This window comes from Stigmatopora nigra, chromosome 5, assembly GCF_051989575.1.
Source record: "Stigmatopora nigra isolate UIUO_SnigA chromosome 5, RoL_Snig_1.1, whole genome shotgun sequence".
Classification (NCBI taxonomy): domain Eukaryota; kingdom Metazoa; phylum Chordata; class Actinopteri; order Syngnathiformes; family Syngnathidae; genus Stigmatopora; species Stigmatopora nigra.
In genome coordinates this window covers 11,110,779-11,135,748 of record NC_135512.1, presented here as the reverse complement: position 1 = coordinate 11,135,748, position 24,970 = coordinate 11,110,779, and the positions used below count along the sequence as shown (strand labels likewise).

Sequence of the window (24,970 nt, the reverse complement as noted above, 5' to 3'; positions counted from 1 at the left end):
AATGCCGCCATTTTTTATGCCACATATCTTCATTAGGGCCATGTGTGCAAGTTAACTGGGAGGGAGCAATAATATTATAGCTGTTATGGTAAAATACTGGCAGGTTTGGATGACAGAATTTGTCACAAATGTCCTTTTGAGCTGAGTATCATTTGTTACTCTGCATACAGTACATTTTACAGTTGTTTGCTGTTTATTGTTCATTTGACTGGATTATTTTACAGTTATTACGTTTATGGCAACTAAAGCTGTCTTTATTTTATTATAAGTTTAACATTTTCTTAAATCATGTACCCAGAGAAAAAAAAGGACAAGCAATGGGAAAGCACAAGATGATATTTAAACCCAGAACCTCACAACTGTGATGCCAATCAATGTACTGTCAGGCTAATTACTAGTCCACCATGGTGTGTATAATTTTATTCATTTTAACAATAAGTGTGATTGAGTCTTAGAACAGCTATTGTTCATTTGGAATTGGAACCTAAACTGCATATTTTAACTGAGATTTTTTTCTACTGATCATTTATTGATGACTGGTACTTTCAGGAAAGGGAACATACTGTCACGGTTTGCAAAGACATTTTAAGGAAAGAGAAATATATTGCTTGTAGATAACATAAAGAAATGCCTTACAATGATGCATTACTATTTACATATATCGAATACCTTCCCCTGAAATGAGTTTTAGTGTCTAATGTCTGAGCAATCCTCTTTTCTTTTCTCAGCCTTTCTTCCTTTTGCAGTCAACCATTCACTCACTGTCACACACGAGATGTCCAATGAAAAGTATGCTAATGAAATAGTGGTAGTGGTACATTACTCCCTCAAAGATAGAAGCTGGACCATTTAATTTGCTTTTATGGGGCAATGGTGCTGACCAGCAGAAAGGAAGAACAATAATTATACAACACCCTGCTGTCAGCTTCACTTTTTTTTTTTTTAGATTTCATTCTGGTTGTGCATGAAGTGATGCAGCCAAGTGTTGAAGAGACGTTGGTGTAACAACTTCAACCCCCATAAAGTAGAGTAAAGCATAGTTGTCTGCAGAATATTACTTGCTTCTTCTGCTCTGGTACTGCGTGTCCTCACTAGTCGTGTAACACACAAAAGGAAGAAATAAAGCAATGCTTTCAGTTTGAAGAATGAGCAAGATGTAGATTATGATCATTTCATTTTATAGAAGTTGAACTAACCCTGTGCTAATTTGAGAGAATTATATTCGTGCCAGTGTGCTTTAAGCCTACCAATTGCTTCAGGTGCTCTTCACATATGCACACACCCCCACGGCCGCCAATGTTTTTTTTATGTCTCATAAATATATATTTCAACTTCATTTCTTTTCCAACTTGGCCCTGCACGGTTTTGCTCTGGATTCGTTGCTATTTCTAGTGGCTGTAGTCAACGGACTTTTCCGCTACATAGAAAATTGAGAGGGTTTTCAAGAAGAAAGGCTGCCTAAGCAAGGTTAAATTTGCAAATTCTATTCACATTATATATGGTATCATTCATTTTTTGAACTGCTTATCCTCACAAGGGTCAGTTAACTATGGGCAATTGCAGGACACATGGTGAGGACAACCATTCACGCTCACACTCATACGTCGGGGCAATTTAGAATGTTCAACCAGGCTACCATTCATGTTTTTGAGATGTGGCAGGAAAACGGAGTACCCGGAGAAAAGAGATCTGGGATTGAACCCTCGATCTTAAAACTGTGAGATTAACATGCAGCCGAAATAGAATCATATTTTAGAAATATAATATGCCACCTGAAGGTTCAGTGGTTCTTTTACTTGACTTTGGTGCGGGCAGATTGCGATCCATTCCCAGTCGGGGGCAGTATGATTGTGAATGGCAAAGGTTGTCTGTCTCTGTGTACCCTGTCACTGACTGTCGACATGTCTATGATGGGAAAGGCTTCAGTACACTGTGACCGTGACAGGGACGAGCTGTGTTGAAAATGAATAAATATCATGTAGAATTACACTTTGATTTCAAATCCGATGCTACTGTATATAAACAGGCGGCCCGGCGGATGAGTGGTTCACGTGTCGGTCTCACGGTTCTGGGGTCTTGAATTCGAATCCACCTCGGTCCACGTGTGTGGAGTTTGCATGTTCTCCCTTGGCCTTAATGGGTTTTCTCCGGGTACTCCGGTTTCCTCCCACATTCCAAAATCATGCATGGTTGGGGGTTGGTTGGGCACTCAGATGTCCGATGGGATAGGTTCCAGCACCCTTTGCGACCCTAGTGTGGATAAAGTGTTTCAGAAAATCTGTGTATTCAAACAATATTTAGATGAAATGACCAATTTGTTTTAAATTACCACCATTCATTTTATCTTTCATGGACTTTTTCATTATTATTTGCTCTGAAATGGAATGAATTTTTACTACGTGTGCCAACTGAAACCTTTTGTCTGTTCAAATGGATGCTTTGTGATTCCCTAATCCAACATTAGTGCATGTTTGTGAATACTGCATTTTGCAAAGTGTATGTGTCATGAGTCATATGAGCATCCAGGCAAAATGTAGGACCGAGGGGCTCTGTAATCTAGACCCTGGCAGTGACTGATCCAGCCCTTCTGGCTTTGCTCAAGATGCATGCATGCGTGTACAAAGTGTACACGTGCCTGCTGGCTCATGGAACGTCCCCTATCTCCTATCAAAAGTGATGCAAACATAAAAATGAATTTCGGTCTCTCTCTGTGTAAATTATGAACCTAAATTCAAAATGCATCCATTAATTCTGACAGGCTACAGGGTGTGTTGGCTCAGAGATTGCAGTCTCTGCAGAAAGTTCTGATGCCGCCGAATGATCTTGAGGGGAATCTGCTATTTGTTCTCCACAAATAATTGAAGGTAAAAGGGCCATGTGACAGCAACATTAGCAGAGCGCCCGTAGTGTGGTGCAGCAGATCAGACATGCGGTGCATGCCTTTTATTTATTGATTTATTTATTTTTTGGTCTCGGCAGGCTGTTTGAATCACTTTGCTGTTATTGTGTTTTAAACAGCAAATTCAATTTTAATAATCATCAAGCAGATGTTTACAAAAATTTCTGTAAGTGTAGGATTAGATAACCAATTTAAAATGACAGGCATCACAGCTAACAACTTTTTGGAAAATCCCAAAAGCAATTTCAAGAGCATGCTATTAGCAGGACTATTTTTTTCTTAAAAATGTGGTATTTGTGCTTGTGCGAACACTTTTTGCAAGTTACTGTATTATGTGTGCTTTTATTATCTAGTGCACAGGTGTCAAAGTGGCGGCCTGGGGGCCAAATCTGGCCCACCGCATCATTTTGTGCGGACCGAGAAAGTAAATCACGAGTGCTGACTTTCTGTTTTAGGATCAAATTAAAATGAAGAGTATAGAGAGGTATATTACATTTCCTGATTTTCTCCCTTTTAAATCAATAATTCTAATTTTTAATCATTTTTTTCTGTTTTTATCTCAAAAATAATTTTGTAAAATCTAAAAAAATATATATATAAAGAAGCTCAAATAAACATTGTTTTACATCTTTAAAAAATAATATTCAGGGCTTTTAATCCAGTTCTTTTAATCCATTTATAAAAAAAAAAAATCTTATTTATACCAAATGCCTTTTTTCATATTTCACAACCTTGTGTGTGAATGGACATGGTAATGCAGAGAGATTTCATCTTTCTTCGTTATCTTGCATCATTATTATTTTTTTGCCGGTCTCCGTTTTCTTTTATTTCTTTTGGTGATCCTCTCGTGGTCTACCAGAGGCCTTAAACTAAATGATCAATTTAGGTCCTTCACTGCCACCTTCTGGGAATTTGGCTAGTAAAAAGGAACTAGAGTTAACACGAGTAGATTGAAATGACTTCAAGTGACAATGGAATGTTTGTTATCTCCACAGAGATGTATCTATCCTTCTTCATCCAGTGATGGAAGCACATCACTGACCTCTGATCTGGCTTTAATTAACCATTCAGTTACCCAGGGACAATCTTTTGATGTAAGTACTTTGAATATTTGTTGATTATTTATTATTTCTCATTATTGTTTATCGCCTTTTTATTTGTGCATTTCATGGGGAAGCTTTAAATTATCATTTACTTACATAATGACAATAAAAGCATTCACTTCAATTGAACTGTGACTGCTTTGAATTGAAGTAAAAATACAAAAAATATGTGCTATTTGTAGTCATGTCCCAACTTTTAAAGTACAAACGTTCTCGGAGATCTTTTGACAGCATTGCCGTGCTGTTTCTAATCAATAATAATCGATGCGAGTATGTATTCAGAAGAATCTAATGGGCCGCATTAGAGGTAGTGTCGGCGCCACAATGATTACGTAACGCTACTATTGATCCAGTCAGGACTGAGCTCTCTTAACCACGGTTGTCATATTTTACCTCACAGCGAGAGAGAGCCATTTGCACCTATCAAAAGAGCCACATATGGCTCCCGAGCCATGGGTTCCCTACGACTGCTATATAGGAAAGAATAGAACGTGAGGCAAAAGTACTTGAATAATACATGGGTGTGTGTGTGTGTGTGTGTGTGTGTGTGTGTGTGTGTGTGTGTGTGTGTGTGTGTGTGTGTGTGTGTGTGTGTGTGTGTGTGTGTGTGTGTGTGTGTGTGTGTGTGTGTGTGTGTGTGTGTGTGTGTGTGTGTGTGTGTGTGTGTGTGTGTGTGTGTGTGTGTGTGTGTGTGTGTGTGTGTGTGTGTGTGTGTGTGTGTGTGTGTGTGTGTGTGTGTGTGTGTGTGTGTGTGTGTGTGTGTGTGTGTGTGTGTGTGTGTGTGTGTGTGTGTGTGTGTGTGTGTGTGTGTGTGTGTGTGTGTGTGTGTGTGTGTGTGTGTGTGTGTGTGTGTGTGTGTGTGTGTGTGTGTGTGTGTGTGTGTGTGTGTGTGTGTGTGTGTGTGTGTGTGTGTGTGTGTGTGTGTGTGTGTGTGTGTGTGTGTGTGTGTGTGTGTGTGTGTGTGTGTGTGTGTGTGTGTGTGTGTGTGTGTGTGTGTGTGTGTGTGTGTGTGTGTGTGTGTGTGTGTGTGTGTGTGTGTGTGTGTGTGTGTGTGTGTGTGTGTGTGTGTGTGTGTGTGTGTGTGTGTGTGTGTGTGTGTGTGTGTGTGTGTGAATTGCAAATAGCACATGAATAAATAATACATTAAGACTAAGGAACACCGCACTATTCGTATGTCTTCATCTGGTTTGTGGGTCATCCAAGCCGGAATATACTCACACAGGCACAGTGAGCAGGGACAATGTAAAACTCTACTCTACTGTAAGTCAGGTTTGAACTCAAAACAGTGAAGTATATATGCATACTATAACTTACATGCATGATTTGATGATGTCTTTCTTGTACTTTGTCACAGTTTGATGGAGAGCTGGTCGGATGACAGCTGGAACTGTTGTCATAACTGGAGGAATACTGGCCACAGTGATACTTCTGTGTATCATAGCTGTGCTCTGTTACTGTAGACTCCAGGTACACTTTCTTTTTGTCTTTTAGTAACTCTGACACATTTCAAAAGCAGAACAAAAATATTAGATCCTGACCTGATGAAAACCCAAGGCCAACTCAGTGAAGTGGAACAATTGTTATTGTCTCATCTCATTTTCTGAACCACTTCATCCTCATTAGGGTCCCTGGGGGTGCTGGAGCCAGTCCCAGCCTACCATGCATGTCTTTGGAATGTGGGAGGAAACTGGAGTACCCGGATGAAACCCCTGCACACCCCTGGACAGGGATTTGAACCCAGAGCTGTGAGGCTGGAGCGCTAACCACTCACCCCACCAGGCCGTCCAATTGTTATTGCATTTCTAATACATTTCATATTCAACTGGAAGTCACATTCAGACAATTGTCTTAAAGGCTTGTGAACCTTTTTCACAACCTTATAAATCCATTCATTTATTCATCTTCCATACGGCGCATCCTTGTAAAGGTTGCGGGGGTTGCTGTAGCCTATCCCAGCTGACTTATAGTACACCCCAGTTTGGTCACCAGTCAGCCGTAGGGCACACAGAGAGACAAATGGCCATCCACTCACAATCATACTGCCGCCAATGAGAATCAAGCCTGCGCCTACCCACACCAAAGTCAGGCGAGTGAACCTCTACACCCTGAGGCGGTCTCATAAATCCCTAATCTGAAAAATGCATAATATGCCTATTACATTTTTTATAACGCTGACAAAAAAGAGTATTATACACAAGAATTAGCATACTACTGTTGATAGATTTTAAAGACCAAAATGCTACATTTGTCCCTTTTTTTTATGTAGTTAATGAAATTGAATTTAGCCTTAATGATATAAACTGGAGCTTTATGCTCCAGAATGCAACCACGATACTTATCTTTTCTGTCACTGAAAACGTGAATTAAAATAAGCCGACTTTCTGTTTTAGGATCAAATTAGAATGAAGAGTATAGATGTATATTACAGTATATATGTATGTTACATATTACATGAAGAGTATAGATGTGTATTACATTAATTCAAATTTTTAATCATTTTTTTTCTGTGTTTTTAGTTAAAAAATCATTTAGTAAAATAGAGAAATATATTTAAAATTGCAAAAATAAACACTGTTTTAGATCTATGAAAAACGGATTAACTAATTGAAATGTATACTGCTCTAATTCGATTTTGCGGGTATAAAGGAATGCCATGGTAAAAGTATACACTGTACTACATTTTCCAAATGGTTGAAATGCAAGTTGATAATTCAATGTTTACGAATTTGCATTCTATGTTTCTGTCACATGTTAATACTTGTTTTCTGTTCAGTACTACTGCTGTAAGAAGAATGGCTCTGACAGTGGTTCCAATTCTCTGCAACACTTTGAATGCAACACCTGCAGTGTGTCTGGCTTGGACGGGACCATCGGCACCTCATTGTCACTTTCACCCCCGGAGCCAACTGCGTCCTGCAGGAAAACCACATTGGAACGTCGTCGCTTCTGCCCCAGCTGCTCCCCGCATGACTCGCCCTTCTTCCTCCGTACGGCTGATGAGGTGCGCAATGGCGGCGAGCGCATCACTTACATGCCCACGCACTACGAAAATCAGGCTTTGGCCATGCCGTTGCCCGCCTTACAGGGATCCTTGCTGAGGGAGGTCTCACGGAGCAGAGCACCCGAATTCTACACCAACACCCGAGCCATCAGCACACAAGTGTGACACTGCAAATACCAGTGTTGAAGTTATGGACACTTTATTATGGCGGATTTAGACACGGTAATCATTTATTTGACCTTTTTTTTCTTTTTTGACGTGCAGTATATGCAGTGTATGTTTGTAAACTACACTCTAATTTGACTGTTCATTGATTTTATAGACTGAGGGCTATCTAACCTAAATTATTGTTTACATATCTTCCCCAAAAACAAAAACAAAAAAGTAATGTTGTAAAGAAGGAAGATAGAGGCTGCTGTCTCATTCTACCTATATACAGTTATGGATGTTATTAGTGCATGTATTAGTTTTAAGGAGGTTTTGTCTCTATGCAAGATGTTTTACAATTACATTTCGATCCACTTTTGTTAGGTTTGAGCGCTTGCAACTTCATTTGAACATCATTGCAATATGCAATTGATGGTTGTAGATATACATGTAAACAAATATAAGGAATCACAGGTTATTTTAAAGCTGTTAGGTTCATTAATAATTATACTTTAATATAATTATAAAACACTGCAGGCAGACATCTGATTCAATTATTGACATTTAATTCAATTGGCATCTCTGATGATCAACTTGCAAGTGAGAACATTCCGACATCGTCTCCGCCGCCAATAATTCTACCGTGCGGTCATTTTTCCTGCCCCTTTTAAGGCCTTAAATCAAAACAATTACAAGGTTATTGGTTAATCCAACTGTGTTAGCAAAAACAACACCTGCAAAGCATATCAGGTATTCAATAATAACAATTAAGGGGAACTCAAAACAAACTCCATTGAAATTTAAACAAACAAGCCTTCATTCGACAAAACAATTCTATAAAGAAGCGAAAAGAGCGTCACGATTTACAACATAATGCGAGTAATCACGAAGGTTGCTTGGATAGCAATCATGCTGCATAAGCATCTTCTTAAGCGTCCTTCCAGGTCTGCATTTCTTGGGGAAAAGTCCAGTAAACAGTCTTTGGAACGAGGACTCGGTGACTTGTTACGATCCCGAGTTCTCTTCAGACAAATTGAAGAAGCTTTTATACAAAATTGATTAAATAGACACACATATATAGTATATAGTAGTATTACAGGATTAATCCAACAAAAACCCTGTGGTTTGGTTGGTCACTTAATTTAGTTTCCATTTTGTGTCCTTAAATGTGCATTTTGAAGAAAAAACCCCAATATCTTCATCAGTGTTCTTTTTATATGTCAACATGAGTGGAGTAAGCAGCCACATTGGTAAATAAGAAACTAGAGACGACGACCATGTCTCTCCTCTCTTACGTACAGTGTGTTTCTCTTGCAGGACGTAACCTGCTATTAGTCTTTACTGACATTGATGCAAAAAACTTCACCACAAAGATATGATGATTAGTAATAATTTGTAATGTTTTGTTTGGAAATATGCAGTGTTTACATGCATGTGTGTATGAGTGTATGTTTTGCTGGGAAGTTTTCTTTTTCTCCTTTGATATTATTAAATGTTGAGTCAGCAAATGAAGCAGCACTGATACCTCTCTATACATTGAGATTAAATCCACTTTTGAATGGTAAAAGAAAAGTAATCTATGTTCGTGAACGTATTTGTGATGATCCTGATTTTAATATTTAGGTATAGTTCTCTAAGAATTCATTACCGTTTACATATTGACACCATTATTAGTAGCAGGTTTATTTTGCATGCATTTTTCATCCGTATGCTCAGTCGGCAATGTTTTGTTTTGTTTTATGTGAGTGGGAGCAAATGCAAATAAGAGACTTGTATAAATTATTACTCAAATCAACAAGAAACGTGTCACGTGTTTATAAAAGTACAAAATATCAGGACAAAATGTTACAAATAATCCTTCTATCCTGTCATCACTAATTGTGTTCATACTAAACTATTTCAGTAAAAATTAAACTGATTGAAACATTATTTGACAGTGGCACTTATATAATTCAGTAATATTTGACAGTGATACATTTTGACAAATAAAGGTTTGTAATTGCTTGAAATAAATGTGTCGGGTTATTATTTGTATTATTATTTTTAAACTAAGCGGTTGGTTGTTTATACTTGCCCTGTAATTAGGTCGTGACCAGTACAGGGTGTTTATTATCCACCATCAGATGTTTTTTTCTCTTGATACACGCATTTGACAAATGTATGTAAAAATGATTGCCCTCTTAATTGTAAATGTACAACAATGTATGTACTTTGTTCAGTATTTCCACCTAAAAGGGGAAACTTGGAATGACTATTCAATTTTAATACAAGTCAGTTAACAGTCCAGCTCGGTCTGTTTGGAGTTTGCATGTTCTCCTTTGGCCTGTGTGGGTTTTTTCCAGGTACTCTGGTTTTTTCCCACATTCCAATTAATGATAGGCTGATTGGACACTTTAAATTGCCTCTAGGTATGAGTGTGAGCGTGCATGGTTGTTTGTCTCCTGTGCCCTACGATTGGATGGCTACTATATCAGGGTGTCCCGTGCCTCTGGCCCCTAAATCAGCTGGGATAGGCTCCAGCACCCCCGCGACCTGTAAAGTTTACAGCAATGTGGGTTCAATTTCCTCTGGGAATTCATGTCATCTTATTACATTAATTAGAATATTGACAGCACACATTAAAATAAATGTAAATGAACAATTTTTTATTTTCAGCATTTTTCTTGTTATTTTGTTGAACCTTATCCCGGGAACGGAAGCATGTGCGCATCCGTGGCACCCACCACGTGATCGCAACAAAACCGGAAAACGTGCAGTTTGGGAGTCGAGTGATGCGTCCTGTTTCTATTGACGATCTTCGTGGAAGTCTTGACAGCTAGCGGGCAGGGAACTCCGTCCTCGGCGCTCCGAGCAAGTAAGTTGACAGCTTGTTAGTCAACAAATTGTGCGGATCTAAGTGACACTGGGACGTTTTGACGCTGCGGGCTTATGGATTTGCATTTGTTTTCCAATGAAGGGCGATTCGGGTGTCACCGCCGTGTCGATCCTCCAAATAAGGAGCCAATGTTTTGGACTTCGTGCTTCTTGGGGCTAGCAAAAACGTTAGCATCGGTAAAAGCTAGCGCCTCCGAGCCTGGCACTGCATGGAACTTCCTGATTAATTCGCACTCATCTTTTTCTGACATCATGCTGCACGATTGCATATCGACTTGCTTTTAAAGACGTCTGCAACTTTCCCTCACTCATTTTTTTTCTAATGCCTAAATTGTTTGCCCCGAGGACGTTGCCGCTCCCTGTTTTAGTCTGTCCTGAATTCACTATATTTGCTAGTTTGCCTTACGTCATCTAATTGCCACGATGATGACAATAATCATGATGATGCTGAGGGAGAAGTTTGGTCAAGTGGTGCAAAACATCAGGAATCTGTAATAAATCATCGGATGAAATTTAATTCTTTACTAGAAATTTTAAAAAATACACAATTTATCCTGAGAAATACTATTCAGATCAATGTCATGAATTTATATAGTGAAAGTATATGGTTGACTTTTCCAGATTTCGATCAATAGGGTTTGCTTACAGGAGGAAACTGTTTTAATGTTGTTGATGATAAATGTTTTGTGCAGTGGTTGTGAACCTGGGTTCAGTGCTTTCTGCTTTTTGGAAAAAAATGTTTTTAATGAAAATAATGTGTAATGATCTAAAGCAGGGGTGGCCAAGTCCGGTCTATCGACAGCCCCGATCCAGTCTATTTTCCACATTTCCCTCCTCTATCACACCTGTATCAAATGATCAACTCATCAGCAAGCTTTCCAGAAGCTTCATACCGATCCCGATTATTGAATTCAGGTGTTCTGGTGGAGAGAGCCATGGAAAACAGACTGAATAGGGACTCCCAAAGACCGGATTTGGCCACCACTGTGCTAAAGATAAACATTGTGTTCTCTTATTTTCTGGATTTTCTAGTTGTCTTTGCACATGGTTTTGCTTCACTGCCCAATACAGGTTATCACAACAATGTCATTCATTCACTGTATGTGGGTAGTCATTCATCTACTGTAAATAGGCATACATTTGTTTTCTATGGTGGATTTTCTGTGGTACATTTGCACAAGCAAATGTGATTTATTACAGGAGGATCAAAAGAAAACTGCCTTTACAAAGATAATGGACCCTTTTGATTGCAACTGTAAGAGCACCACTACTAATGGCAAGATTGTAAAAATACAAACAATAGATGTTGGTGTTTTGTTTGCTAGGAGGGTTTTTTTTTCATAGGGAAATGTTATCTTAAGTTGCAGACCTGGATTAATGATTGATTTAGTAACAGTTTAAAGAAAGGTTTTAACATAATAAATCTGTACACTTAGAATTGAGTAAATAAATCAAGCTTACAAAACATTGTTTGTTTTGAGCTTTGCCTGCAATGAACAAAACTCTCCCTTAAAGTGAGTTTGGCAATGCTCCAGTTTACATGAGAGGATCAAGCACTCACCATTAGGCAAGTAATGGATCCTTTTTAAGTTCTTCTATGAGATGTACACATGATGGATTTCACTGTTATTGTGTGGGTGGCCCAGTGGAGCGAGTGGTTAGCACATCAGCGTCACAGCTCTGGGGTCCTGGGTTCAAATCCAAGTCACGTCTGGCTGTGTGGAGTTTGCATGATCTCCCCGGGCCTGCGTGGGTTTCCTCCGGGGACTCCGGTTTCCTCCCACATTCCAAAAACAGGCACGGTAGGCTGATTGGACACTCTAAATTGCCCCTAGGTGGTGTGGATGTGGGTGTGCATGGTTGTCCATCTCCTTGTGCCCTGTGATTGGCTGGCCACCGATTCAGGGTGCCCCCCCGCCTCTGGTCTAGAGTCAGCAGGGATAGGCTCCAGCACCTCTAACTGACTCTAATGAGGATAAAGCGGTTGAGAAAATGAGGTGAGATCACATGTTATTGTGTGTGATTTTTAAATCTCAAAGTAACTGTAATATAGCCCACAGACTCCCTAGTTCACACACGCCCTACCTGATGCAATGTGGCTTGTTAGGTTTGTGTGTTTGGCCGTTGTCTAGCTGCCTAGCTTTGAATCATGTATTACTACTCAATGTTTCCACTTAAAATGTAAGTGGTGGTTGAGTTGTAGCACTGCCAACTGTGCTTGACTAACTGATGACGTTTGCAGACGGGTGCAAATTCAGATAATTTTCCACCAAAAGGTTTTATTCAGCTCACTTCAGATTAGTTTGGTAGTCTCCCATTCTGAGTGCATAATACTAAATTATTGTTATGGGGTATTACCATAATACTTTTTATGACTGAACCAGAATATTTTGTACACATGGAAATCAGCGGGATCACATTATCGCGTAAAATGTGCTCTATGCATCGATGCTTAAAATTATGTTGTGTGACATACTTCTATGTAAACCATTTGGCTAAACTCAGACAATTAGAAGATTGAATGCATTTTTTTCACATTTGTTGTGTTGTTTCCTCAAGTTGGTTCCTTTTAGAAAGTAACCCATTGTTCGCCAGGGTTATTAATGCTCTAATTGAATGAGTATAATTGGAGCACATGGTCCAGTTTCTATCCTTGTGTCTGTGTGAATGTCTTCTTATCACTCGTCATGTTGTTCACTAATCAAATCATGTGTTCAGCGTGAATAAAAGCATCCTTTTATGTGTTGCTTCTGATACAAATTGGATTATTCATGCAGATTGCTACAAATTCCTTCAATCCAGAACGTTATGCAGTATAGCTGCTTGGTTGGTCCATCTTTTTTTCCTTAATTTGTTAAAATTGTGACATTGCCCTGATTATAAAATTGACCAGATTTGTGCACTGAATTGTTAAACAATGCACAATGACACCAGAGATCTCCACCAAAATGATGTTACTGTTTCTTGATGGTAGTCTGTGGGTTGTTTATGAGAATTCACGCCATCCTTTACCTTGGAATGTCTGATACCTCTCTTGTCTTGCTACTTCTGGCCTTGAAAAATGTGTTTTGGGTCTTCCATTTATCATTCTGTTCCACGCAGTGGAAGTTGAAATGTCAGAAGTACCTTTTCATTAATTTGACTGCTATTTGGAGCCGCTTAAGGTGTATTGGTTAGTATCTTGCAATATGCTTCGTATCACGTTTCACACGTCAGGATTTCATTCAATCCAGATTTATCTAGATATTACACTTTAAGAGGATTTTTATAATGTTTCTCCCTTTGGGAAAAAAAAAACTACACAAAATGGTCATGAGTACATTTATATCAATTTATTTCTGAAACCACGTTCAGCACTAAAGTAAACATGTTTTATGTTTGAACAACATTTAGCCTTCATTGTATCATTTTTTCAGTTTTTAACAGTCTGAATGTGTTGTAATATAAGACTATTTTGTTTCCAGAGCTGGCTAACCAAGGGAGGAAAGGCAAGGGGGTCAAAGCTGGTCTCCCCTGCATTTCCTGAGAAGAAAGCAGACCATGGAGGACAGTTCCTCTTTGTGCAAAGTCAGCAGTTCCACGGAGTCCGTGGCCACCGTCACCAGTGAAGAGTTTGTTTTGGTACAATCCAGTTCTACTGGGTCACCTCAAGGCTCCGAGCAAAAACCGAAACTCAAGGTCAGACCACCTCACTGACAGAAATAACATCTAATCAATGCTTTGTCTTAGCCAAAATAATTATGCTGGCTATTTTAAAAATATCTTTAGCATGTATACATGCATTTACTTTACTAACAGATAAATTGTGGCACAGTTTGCATATCGTATGGCATCCATTTTTTAGTGGACCAAATTAAAATATTGGCACTATTGGCTGTTATTCTTTTCGACGGTCAGTTGGAGATGTTTGGCTGGCAACTGAACTACTGGTATAAAAGTATTTTTTGACAATTGTTTTTTGCTTATTGTTTGCTTACATTCAGCCAAATGCTTCACAACATGTTGAATGGCAGTGTGTGTATTTCACATTGACCTAAAGTATCCTAATGTATAAAAATACATGACATTCACCCTTAAAGCTTTGTAGTTTGTTAGTTCTAAATGGTTTTATTTCTTTTTTTTCCCTAAATAAATTTACACTTGTGCTCAAAGGTAGCACAGCAAGGTTAAAACCTTGTGTTCACAGGCATGTGCACTGTGTCCTTGCTGTGAAACCTCAAAACCTGTTGATTTGTTGCAACTCGCATTATCAATATATTACAAAAATATGCTAATATGCTGAACTAAACCAATGCAAAGAATATTCCACTTTTTAAAAAGAAGTCTCATTTAGGTGACAGCTATAATGTAAAGTAGTACGGTTTATTATATTATATACTTTGGTATATTCACACACAATTATTGCGTATGACCTTGTCTTTTTCTCGTTACTTATCACCTCAATAAATATACTTTTTCCTCAATCAGATGACTTTGAACGGTAGTGAGCAGCTGGAAAAAGCCATGGAGGAGGTGCTGGATGATGATGATGACGACCAGGACGATGTTAAGGTGGAGAAGAGTAGCTTGGAAACGATGGAGAAGCACAGCAACCCCGAAGTTCTCGAGTCCCCACCCCCAGGTAGTTTTCAGCAGAAGTTGTCTTGACCAGTTTTCTTTGATTAGTTAAGAAAGCTCTGGTCTTGGCGGTTTATTGAGAACCTTCACGATCTGAGATTCGCATCTATCAGCATCATTACCATCGCTGTTTCTTTCCTGCTGAGTGAAATAAGAGGAAATGGAAAGCATATTGGCAAATAAAAGCCAGTCAGCAGTGGGAGTTCTACTGCTGTGCTCATTGTTCTGCTTCCTGTTAGGGAAATTAAACATTGTAGGTTATTACAAAGAACTCCCACATTATTTGGCAATCAGGGACTTTAAAAAAATCTAAAAATTAAATGTACTTACGTTTTTACCTTGAACTCTCATCTGTCAGTGGTGTGAACTCGATAAAATGACCCATTTTATGTCTCATCACCCTATACAGCACCAGTTAGCCCCACGCGCATAGAGGAGGACAGTGTCCAGTTCAACAAGCTGTCCTATCTGGGCTGTACTTGGGTCAAAGCCCCTCGTAATGAAGCCGAAGCACAAAGGGCAATGGCTACCTTACGGGATGAGAGTGCCATCCCCATCCCTATTACACTACATGTACCCTGTGGGCCAGAAGGCTCTGTGAGGTAAGTGAGTTTGTGAAAGGAAAACATGTTTTTGACAATAGTTCCAGGATGTTTTTGAGAGATGATGATGGACGATGATTAGCATCTGATCCATATTTGTATCATATCCCTCATGTAGATTCGACTAAACTTTATTCATTTCGGACTCTGGAAATTCATGTAGTGTTTGTCTGTAAAAGCATTTTATAAAATCTTTCCGCAGGGTTGTGGACCAAGCATCCGGAACAGAGATTTGTTCTTTCCCCATTTACAAAGTCTTATTTTGTGCTCGTGGACGTGAGGGTTCGGTGGAAAGCGACTGCTTTTGCTTCACAGAAAGTTACCGGAGTTCTGAAGACTTTCAAATTCACGTCTTCTCTTGTCTCATCAGAGAGGCGGTAAATATGAATGATGCATGTTTTTTTTTCCACTTCACCTTCATGTAGAGTTTCACTTTGACTCAGAGCTGAATTTCCTATAATGCAAACAAACCTAGTCCAACCTGTTAGCCCCATTACAACGAGCTGATTCAAAGTGTGATGTTCCTCATATTTTTTAGAATAATCTTCAAATGTATGCAAACAATGAGGCCCATTAGATACATAGTTTCTAAATATATCATCTTCCAGAGCAACATTCAACCAATTTACAAAGCAATTAGCAAAGACCACACATTCTCTTTTGCCTTCTCACTTGTTATTCACTGATTTATTTAATTTTTATTGATGCTAAATAACATTTATCAAATGCAGTAATTGTTCTCAGTTTTCACAATATTTTTTGCTGTCATGTAATTCCCATTTTACTTCTCTCTTTCAATATACCCCTTTTCTACCTAACAAAGAAATTAGTGTTGTTACAGTTTTGTCCGTAAAAATCTAACTTAGTTGTAATATTCTCTTGTTTTTTTTTCCCCGTGCAGGTCAGTAGAATATTGTACAGTTTCTCCACAGCCTTTCGCCGCTCTTCACGGCCAGCTGAAATTAGAGACACACCACTTTTGAGTCCACTTGACAGTAATCTCTTTATTTTTACTGTCACTTTGGAGGTTAAGGAAGATGACGGCAAGGGAAACTTCAGGTATTTGGGCAATACATACAAATTAATATGCATGTGTTCAACCCTCCTCCACTAAAATTATATAATAAAGTAGCCCCTTCTCATTTTTTATAATGAATTAGCATGATTTGATTCCTTTAGCATCTTCTAATGATTCAGCCAATCATTTTTATCAATGTCACTTTTTGTATAGAAATGACTACCACATTGTTGCATGAAATGGTTAACACTTTATACCCAGGCTTAAAAAAAATCCTATAAGAGATGAATACAATGTATCCTGTATTTAATAACCAAGTCTTTCTTTCTTCATTCTTGCAGTCCAGTCCCCAAGGACAGAGAAAAATTGTACTTCAAACTGCGACAAAGTACTCAGAAGAAAGTTGTAATTACAGTACAACAGATTAGCAACAAAGAGCTCATAATTGAAAGGTGAGATGCAGTCTCATGATCTAATATGTCATTTTTAAGGGCAGAAGGTCAGGCAATTAACTAACTCAGTTTATTTGCATGATATTTGATTTGATAAACCCTCTGATATTTTTAAATGTCAAACAACTGGGCTAATATACATAATACCTTAGGTGTGTGTGAGCGATTTTTTTTATTGTCTTTCTAAATGTCAATGACTAATAAATAAAACTGCCTTGCTTAATAAAATCCTGTCAAAATAAATGATGCGTGACCAAAGCCTATCTCAGAGAAATTTTTGACCATTTTGCTGTCAACAATGCGTGAACAACAATAAAAAGGACAAGTTGGGCCTGTAAAAATGCCATCATCAGAAATGATTCCACAACAGGATATATTGTTGTGTGCTTGAACCAATTCCTTCAGTTTGCCACATACCCTCTTTATTGTGCTCATACATTGAGACTGCATGCCTGCACCAAATAACTAGGTCATCTTCACCCCCATCTTTTGAGTTTCCAGTCACTCACCTGCAATTTCCCTCATCATGACAGGAACCTGACTTTTTATTTTCTGAGCCACTGTACATTTCTTTTGGCTTGTATCTTTTGCATCACCCATACACAGTTTGATCTTTTAATCACTGATTTTATCATCAATCTCTTACTAATCTGTCTACTAGGAATCCTACAAAAAGATACTCCAATATGCTTGAATCATGCTTTGGTCACTAGATGATTAGTATCTTACAATTTTTGGAATATTTCTAAATATTTTTTGTTATTCTCGTGCTAACCACTGGATGGCACTCTGAACCTTCCAACACATTCCTGTACCTTGTAGAAATAGCTGCTCAAGTGTATGAAATGGTTTTTGAATAGAATATAATCGAATAAAAATAGGATCAAATAGACAACAAAAAAGCTAAGGTGTCCATTTTAATGAGATCTTACTTTGCTTTAACTGAAATATTGTGGATGCAATGCAATATTGAAAATATAGTTGTTGATAGAAAGACATACTTAAACAGTAATAGAATAAGAGTTATTGACTTTTAACTGTTTGAACTTGAGTACATTTTCTGTGTCATGCCTTTAGGTGCTTCGGAATGCTCCTAAGTCCAGGTCAGAAGGTTTGCAATAGCGACATGCATCTTCTTGACATGGTGAGCATTGGAGAGTCATGTACTGGATCTGTGAAATTTAAGTGGATGATGATCGTGTGTTTGCATAGGATTAGACTGCCTACATCAGCCGTTTACTGGTTTTACTCTGCATTTGGCAGTGTGAAATATTATAGTCTATTAACATCACAATAATCATACAGTTTGTATTATTCTGATACTGATATTTCAATATATATTATATCATCAGGAGTCAATGGGGAAGAGTTCTGATGGAAAGGCATATGTGATCACAGGAATATGGAATCCCAATTTAGCAGTCTTCCAGCCTCTTAATGAAGACACACCTAAAGGTTTGAATGAGTTTTGTTCCAAATGGAGTGAGTGTTTAATGCATTGCATGGTTTCCAAAAATATTCAACTGAAATAAAAAACAAATAATAAGAAGAAGGGAAAATACTGAAAAAGTTAAGGAAACATGCTGCAAGGTCGCTACCGACTTGGATTTATTTGTTTGGTGGAAACAAATTTCCCAACATCCCTTTTTGTGAAATGCAGCTAGCGGTCATATAATTTATGATTCCAAGTTCTTTATGGAGAACTGCCATGTCATCCGAACGAAAGAGAACAAGAACAGCCCAAGTTGTAAAGAGCACTCAGGTTAAAAGCCTACACGTGTGAATCTGTGTGGAATGGGAAGCTTGCACATCTAGAAATGCACCGTCACCGGAGAAAAGGTTTATTCAGTTTTTAGAACAACATATCCTCTTATCCAGACGTTGTCTCTTTCAGAGAAGACTTTGGATTTTTTTTAATATGATAATGTCAGTAAAGATGCAGCAATAATTACATCATATACACACACACACATTCAATCTTGTATTTCAACTCTATCTAAAATGATATTAAAAATCAATTCAAAAATTATCAAATATTTGTTTTTGTAAGCTGTAATAACAGTAATGTGCGAGGAAGGTTTTAACCAAAAAAGACCAAAGAGTCATTCAAGATATGCATTGTTGTTTTCGTCCACTTTTTAACCTGCCTTTCTCTAGCCAACTGTATCTGTTGGGCTGGTGTGTAGAAAACAGACCAAACTGGTTCAAGAGGGGCAAAAAAAGACAAAAACAAGAAATCAGCCAGTCAATTGAAAATTATCATTTAATTTGAGCCAAAAACATTGCAGTTTTCATATTGGATTTTATAATGATTGGATTTTCTAGTTAATGGGGGAATAGTTGCACATTATGACCCGGTGCTTGGCACAGCATGGCTGCCATATTGAAAGCTTGCCTCACTGAATCCATTAAAGCTAACAAATTATAGAATGTGGCAATTTTCTGGCTGGAAGGCTCATAGAGTTTCAAGTCCCAGAAGTGGCTGGTCAGTCAAAGTCATCTCCTGAGGTGCTAATTTGTACTGTATATTCAATTGCACAAACACATACAAACTAAAGGCAACATACCATAGGGACACAATATCTTTATTATGTGATTTAAAATGCTTCCATCAGGGATAATATTGATGTGTTTTACTCCCTTTTAACAATTATTCTAAAATCTCATAGTAAATGCCTGACCCATATTATTTCATGCAGATAAGCAAGTCTACATGACAGTTGCAGTGGACCTGGTAGTCACTGAAGTGGTTGAGCCAGTTAGGTTCCTGCTCGAAACTTTGGTCAGAGTTTATCCATCAAATGAACGTTTCTGGTACTTCAGCCGCAAGACCTTCAGCGAGACTTTCTACCTCAAACTCGGACAGGTATGTTAACTCCTTATATTTATTTCTCAATATAGAATTGGAAAACTTTGCCTTGTCTTATGTTGAGTGAAATGATGTCAGAGAACATGAATTCTATGAGATTAGTGTTGTAACCAAAGCCTTTCTTCTAACTAAAGGCATTCTGACTTGTCGCACGCTAAAGTCAACGAGTCTTGACTTCTGTTTACCACTGGCTCTTATGTCTCTTGCTTGAATCCATTCCTTTTGTTACGTCTTTGGTTTTAACTATGCTAAGGTTTTCAACTTAGGATGGGAAATCGTCTCCACAATATAAAAAAAATGATGCAAAGGAAAGAAACAGAATCTTCATATGTTAGAATTAAATGCAATTTTTCAGAAGTATGAATCCTCCTACTATCAGGCAGCCTAAAGGTTAAATTGTGCTCCGAGACAAAAAATGACTAACCAGCTTCTTCCGCCTTAGTATGAGGATAAAAACCAAATTCAGATCTACTTGAGTGAGCCATCCGGGACCTGGCAAGGCAGTAGAGTGTGGGGAAGCTTTGCATTGTAGCAGACTAATATGTGGCTCTGTCTCATTATTGATGTGTTGGTAATTAACGGTGGCAGACTGACTTGTACGCCTGATTGCTTATGGAGTTATCTCCTTAGTAAGTGGAAGACTGGTGCACTGGTTAAGAGCTAATTAAAAGATAATATTGCATGTTTTTTTAAGAAAGTTGTACATCAAGAACTAGTAGAATATTGTTCGTTTTCTCCTTAAAATAGTATTTGTTTTATACAAATACTCCTAATTTCTAAACTAGTATGTTACATAGGAGTTATGTAGTGCAACTCATTTTACATGCATGAATATGCCTTCCAGATGATTGGGCTTGTAATGTAATAGTTCACAGTATATTTCAGTAGTCCCAAATGTTTTTGTCAAGGGGCCCACCCAATCCAGTCCATATAGCATGTTCTGCCTTTCAGGCAAATTTGAATTCATTTCTATGTACAGACAGTATTTTGAAAGTAATGCATTTGTGCTGTGAGATATACCCTGTGGGAGAGAAAAAAAAACATTTCCAATTAACTTATGCAGCAAGAATCTTACTCCTGAGGCAGTAACATAAAGAGGCACTAAAGCAAATTTTCCAATATTTCAAACAGTTTGAAAATATACAAAAGTCTAAATTGGAGTGTGACCTGGTTGAGGTGTGTGAGATCTGTGTCGTTGTTTATTTGATTGCAGTACGTTGGCAATTTAAATCAATCTGCATGCGAAACATTTTGAAATTGCTTTTGGTGTGATGTCACACAGTGGCTTCTTCTGCAAGTATATGCCTTCTTCGTTCTTTCTATACGGCCACTAATACCGTGAGCCCGGGAGCACTAAGAAAAGCTGTCTGGAGGTTGCCATGTCCTGTTTCTAAAACCCAAGTTTCAAACTGCTGCACCTGGGGCCAGATCTGACCTACCACAACACATTTTGTAGTCCGTGACAGTAACTTGTGTATCAACTACGTTCATGTTTCATGCTAAAATTCCAATGAAGAATATGGAAATAGAAAGAATATTTACTCTTTTTTCCCCCTTTTGAAAAAAAAAAACTTATTTCCATTTTCCAGTTTATTTTTAATCATTAAAAGCATTTGAAAAAATCTAAAAATTAAAAATACATTAATGAAACTGAATATTTTCAATTTTAAAAAAATATTAAAAAAGAAAACATTTAATGTTTCCCCATTTTTATTAAAACATAAAATATCAGAACATATTTGCTATTAAGAGCCTCAAAAAGAGGAGTTGGACCAATTCCATGTCTATTATTGATCTATTCACAGTCCGCGAGCTGTCAATTCATTAGTCACTTAATTTTGGCAGCCTACTTGCCAGACATAATGCCCGTCCAAATAAAACCGTACAATGTGGCCCTTGACAATGCAGAGTTTTACACCCCTGCTCTAAAATATATGCTGTATTAGGCATACAGTATTTATTTGCACTACATGATCAGAACTTCCTTCAAACTCTTAGAGACAGTTTTCTCAGCTTGAGCTCTTCTAAAAGAGTTGGCCTCCTCGCATGGTATTATTTTATTATACAAAAATATCCTGTGCGTCCCCTGTATATATGCCTGCAAGGTAACAATGACCTCCAGACTTGACACACTGCGTGAGTGTGCTGGCATCATGTGAGCGTTTAAGTAGAAATATTAGAGGAATATCTGAGACTTTTGGAACCAGAAATTTCTATTATAATCTTTCTTCCTGACTGATATGCTTCTCTCTGCACAGAAGCGTGCAAAGAACCCTGATGAATTGGTAGGCTGGTTGACCACTATAAATTGTCTTTAGGTAATCAATATATTTGTGAAGGGTTGTTTGTCTCTTTGTTCCCTGCACTGGTTGGTAACCAATTCAGGGTGTCCCCCGCTTACTGTCCAAACTTGGCTGGAATAAGAATCATATCTTGATATAACCGTTGTTTATACACACACAGCATTTAATCTATTTATGCGATCGCCAGGCTACACCATCCCTACAACTCTTGTGAGGATAAGCAGTTCATAAAGTTAAAAATGAAATATAATAAAAGGGGGTAGTGTTCAACAACAAACAGCCTGTTTTGTCTGATATCATTTACATTACCAATTTAACTTGAAGTTTTATTACAGGAAATCCTTCCTGTTATTTCTTTCTCTTTGGTGCTTTTGTTCTAAAAACTGACCTTGTTATATTTTTCGTTCTCATCTATGACTTGAATAAGGCATTCCATCCTACAGGGTGGGCAGATCAATATCGCATCAAAGCTCATTGATCCACGTTATTAGCTGCAGGCAAGGGGCTAAAGCATTACAGTTAGTGACTTGACTAAAAAAATTAACACCAGCTTCTTATAACACTCAAGGGCATGTAACTTTTGTTATATTAGATTTTCCTACATTGGTTTCAGACATTTTCTTTACTATAAAGGATATGCTTAGTATGAAATCCAGACTACTGCCCATTGCGGGGTTTTTGCATATCAAAAAAAAAGAAATAAAAATGCATATTTTACAGTTTTATCGGGTGCTGTAACCCATTAAGCACTCTACATTTCAATTGATTTTAATGGGGAAGAATTATTAGAAATCTGAATGAATGAATGAACACGATGTAGAACAGCAGTTTTATTTAGTAGTTTAAAATGTTATACTTGGGGATTCCCGGATAATGATACTAGTATTTTTGTCCATACAGCATACGCAAGAGAGGACAGGCCAAAGTGATGCTCTGTATGAGGTTGTAAGTCTTCAGAGGGAGGCAGAGAGACGCAATGAAGGGAAAGGACAATTGGTCTCACCCACGGAAGAGGAGGAGGCTGATGACGGTAAGCGTAGCCACTTACAACTCCTACTTACTTTGTTTGGATACGGTGCTTTCTTTACAGCTTGTTCTGCATTCAGAAATGTTTAATAATGTTTTAAATTTCACCATGTAATTAAATCTCCACCTTTTTGATTTTACATCTCCATTCTCTTAAAAAAATCATGCAGTAATACTGGAAAAACAAAGTTCTCTTTAATTTTCATGATCAATAATTCATTTTAAGAATTCCGTTTAAAAATAAAACATTGAGAAACAATGTTTAACGATCCAGTGCATCTCACTCATTAGCAACTGAAGGGTAAGTGGAAACCCTTTCAACATCTTAGCGTCAAATCCATTCCTAATGTGGCAGGATGCATGAACAATAACCGAGGGCATCATTTTGCCGAATAACAATACTAAAAGAAGTATTCTCACACCAAATATTCAGCAAACTGTACCATTTTTCCACAGGAAATTTAATTTTTTTTGCTGACAATCTGAGGCACGCTTAAAATCCTTTACATTTTTAATTGCTCTCCTTTGCGTGGAATGGCCTACAAAATGTTTTGACATTTTTTTTTTGCTGATTTATTGCTTAGGTTGGCTGTGAAAATCCATATTTTGGGCTTTAAAATGTGTTTCAGGTGGTCTTGCAAAGGTATTCAAAAGCCTCAAATTTCATTTGTTGAAAAATCTCAGATCCTGACAAATTCAAATGCATAAAAAATGATTTAATTCATGTAAAAAGGTTTGAATAATGGACAAAATACTGCTTGCCCCGTCACTATCGGCTTTTTCTAGTGTTGATGCTCATGCGGTTAGCATCCTTTCTCTTTCAACATCTGCATGTTTGAAGATGTACTTTAGTATGGGATTCGTACCCCTTTTTTCTGGTATGTCAATGTTGCCAAAGCTTAAGAATGGGAGAAACGAAAACATATTCATGTTTGTCCTTTTGCAGTTACCAATATTTCTTTATCCCACTTCTGACGAACCTGTTGTATAATAGAGCAAACGGAGCATACCAACTGTTCCAATAAGTATTATGGATCTCCATCTGCGTGGCTCCTAATGAAGTTTTTTTTCAAACTCATTAGGTGTATTTAAAAGGAAATTATTACAATGACTTTACAGCACCTTTAATCAAAAATAATCTAATTAAATGTGTGACCGAATAATCCATCAAATGTCTCAATTGTTTCCGATGCTTCTTGTGTTTAACATTTTTCTTATAAAATGTCAAAGAAGCTGTAAAATAATACCACTGGGAATTACCCGACTATTTTCATGGCAATACAACAATAGAGTATTTTATTTTACAGGAGAATTTGAAACTTTGGCTTTGAATAGAGCTCATTGTTTTAATTGCTTCTTGAAATGATCACCTTGTATTAACAGCAAAGGAAGGCATAAAAAAATCTCCATCCGTAATTATTGACACTCAAAGCCACTCTTTTGACAGAGCTGATGGTTTTCAACTGTCACTGTAGGAGCAATTCAGTAGTGTCCCTATGAGACAAGAAAATAGAGACACATTCGGTGCAAGGAACATGGAGTTGGAGGTCAGCCTATTGTGAATAGAAATGAATATCTGCAGATCGAAGAAGCTTTTTTCACACTTAATTTTCTTCTTTGAGGCTTCAGAGTGCCTGAAAGGGACATATTTATTCTTTCTCAGTGCAATTCCATCCACAGCACCATCATTGTTGTCTGTGTGTTGTTGTTAATCTTCCTACACGCACAAAAAAAGTTACTTTTTTATATGCATCTGCCTTGCTAAAGTGGAACATATCTATGTAAAACAACACAATAAGTGTATGCCTTTGATTGAAATACTATATCAAAACAGATTTTCTTTCAAAACCTTTCAAAAAGGGAGTAAACTCATCAAATTACTTGTTAGAAGAACAACATTAAGATGGGTTCCCAATACTTTCATGCATGTAACATATATACACTGCACATTCGCCACTGCAATATACAAAACACTTTTTGACTTCTCCCTAATGTGTGCCAATACAGCAAAGAAAGAAAGAAGATGATGAAAACCATAGAAGAAAATTAAGAAGAAAAA

At 37.7% G+C, this 24,970-nt stretch overlaps 2 protein-coding genes across 7 annotated transcripts in view; both read left to right on the top strand.

Annotated features, from left to right (window-relative positions):
* The window catches only part of LOC144197155 (protein FAM163A-like), a 35,563-nt gene extending 27,989 nt beyond the window's left edge, over window positions 1–7,574 (top strand). For 3 of the 6 annotated variants that reach the window (XM_077717769.1, XM_077717770.1, XM_077717771.1), the window contains 3 exons: window positions 3,895–3,993; window positions 5,357–5,469; window positions 6,776–7,574. In XM_077717769.1, coding sequence (XP_077573895.1) covers window positions 5,377–5,469; window positions 6,776–7,168 — 486 coding nt within the window. In that variant the 5' untranslated portion in view covers window positions 3,895–3,993; window positions 5,357–5,376 and the 3' untranslated portion in view covers window positions 7,169–7,574. Of the gene's footprint in view, window positions 1–2,758; window positions 2,865–3,894; window positions 3,994–5,356; window positions 5,470–6,775 lie in introns of all 6 variants that reach the window. The other 3 variants (XM_077717772.1, XM_077717773.1, XM_077717774.1) reach the window with 2 other exon arrangements.
* A 2,284-nt stretch (window positions 7,575–9,858) lies between these two features.
* Window positions 9,859–24,970, top strand: part of rabgap1l (RAB GTPase activating protein 1-like) — a 69,941-nt gene continuing 54,829 nt past the window's right edge. The window contains exons 1-11 of the mRNA XM_077716722.1: window positions 9,859–10,004; window positions 13,489–13,702; window positions 14,492–14,645; window positions 15,051–15,243; window positions 15,446–15,620; window positions 16,145–16,302; window positions 16,603–16,713; window positions 17,791–17,857; window positions 18,066–18,168; window positions 19,413–19,579; window positions 22,786–22,915. Of these exons, the coding sequence (XP_077572848.1) occupies window positions 13,565–13,702; window positions 14,492–14,645; window positions 15,051–15,243; window positions 15,446–15,620; window positions 16,145–16,302; window positions 16,603–16,713; window positions 17,791–17,857; window positions 18,066–18,168; window positions 19,413–19,579; window positions 22,786–22,915 (1,396 nt within the window). The 5' untranslated portion in view covers window positions 9,859–10,004; window positions 13,489–13,564. The remainder of the gene's footprint in view (window positions 10,005–13,488; window positions 13,703–14,491; window positions 14,646–15,050; window positions 15,244–15,445; window positions 15,621–16,144; window positions 16,303–16,602; window positions 16,714–17,790; window positions 17,858–18,065; window positions 18,169–19,412; window positions 19,580–22,785; window positions 22,916–24,970) is intronic.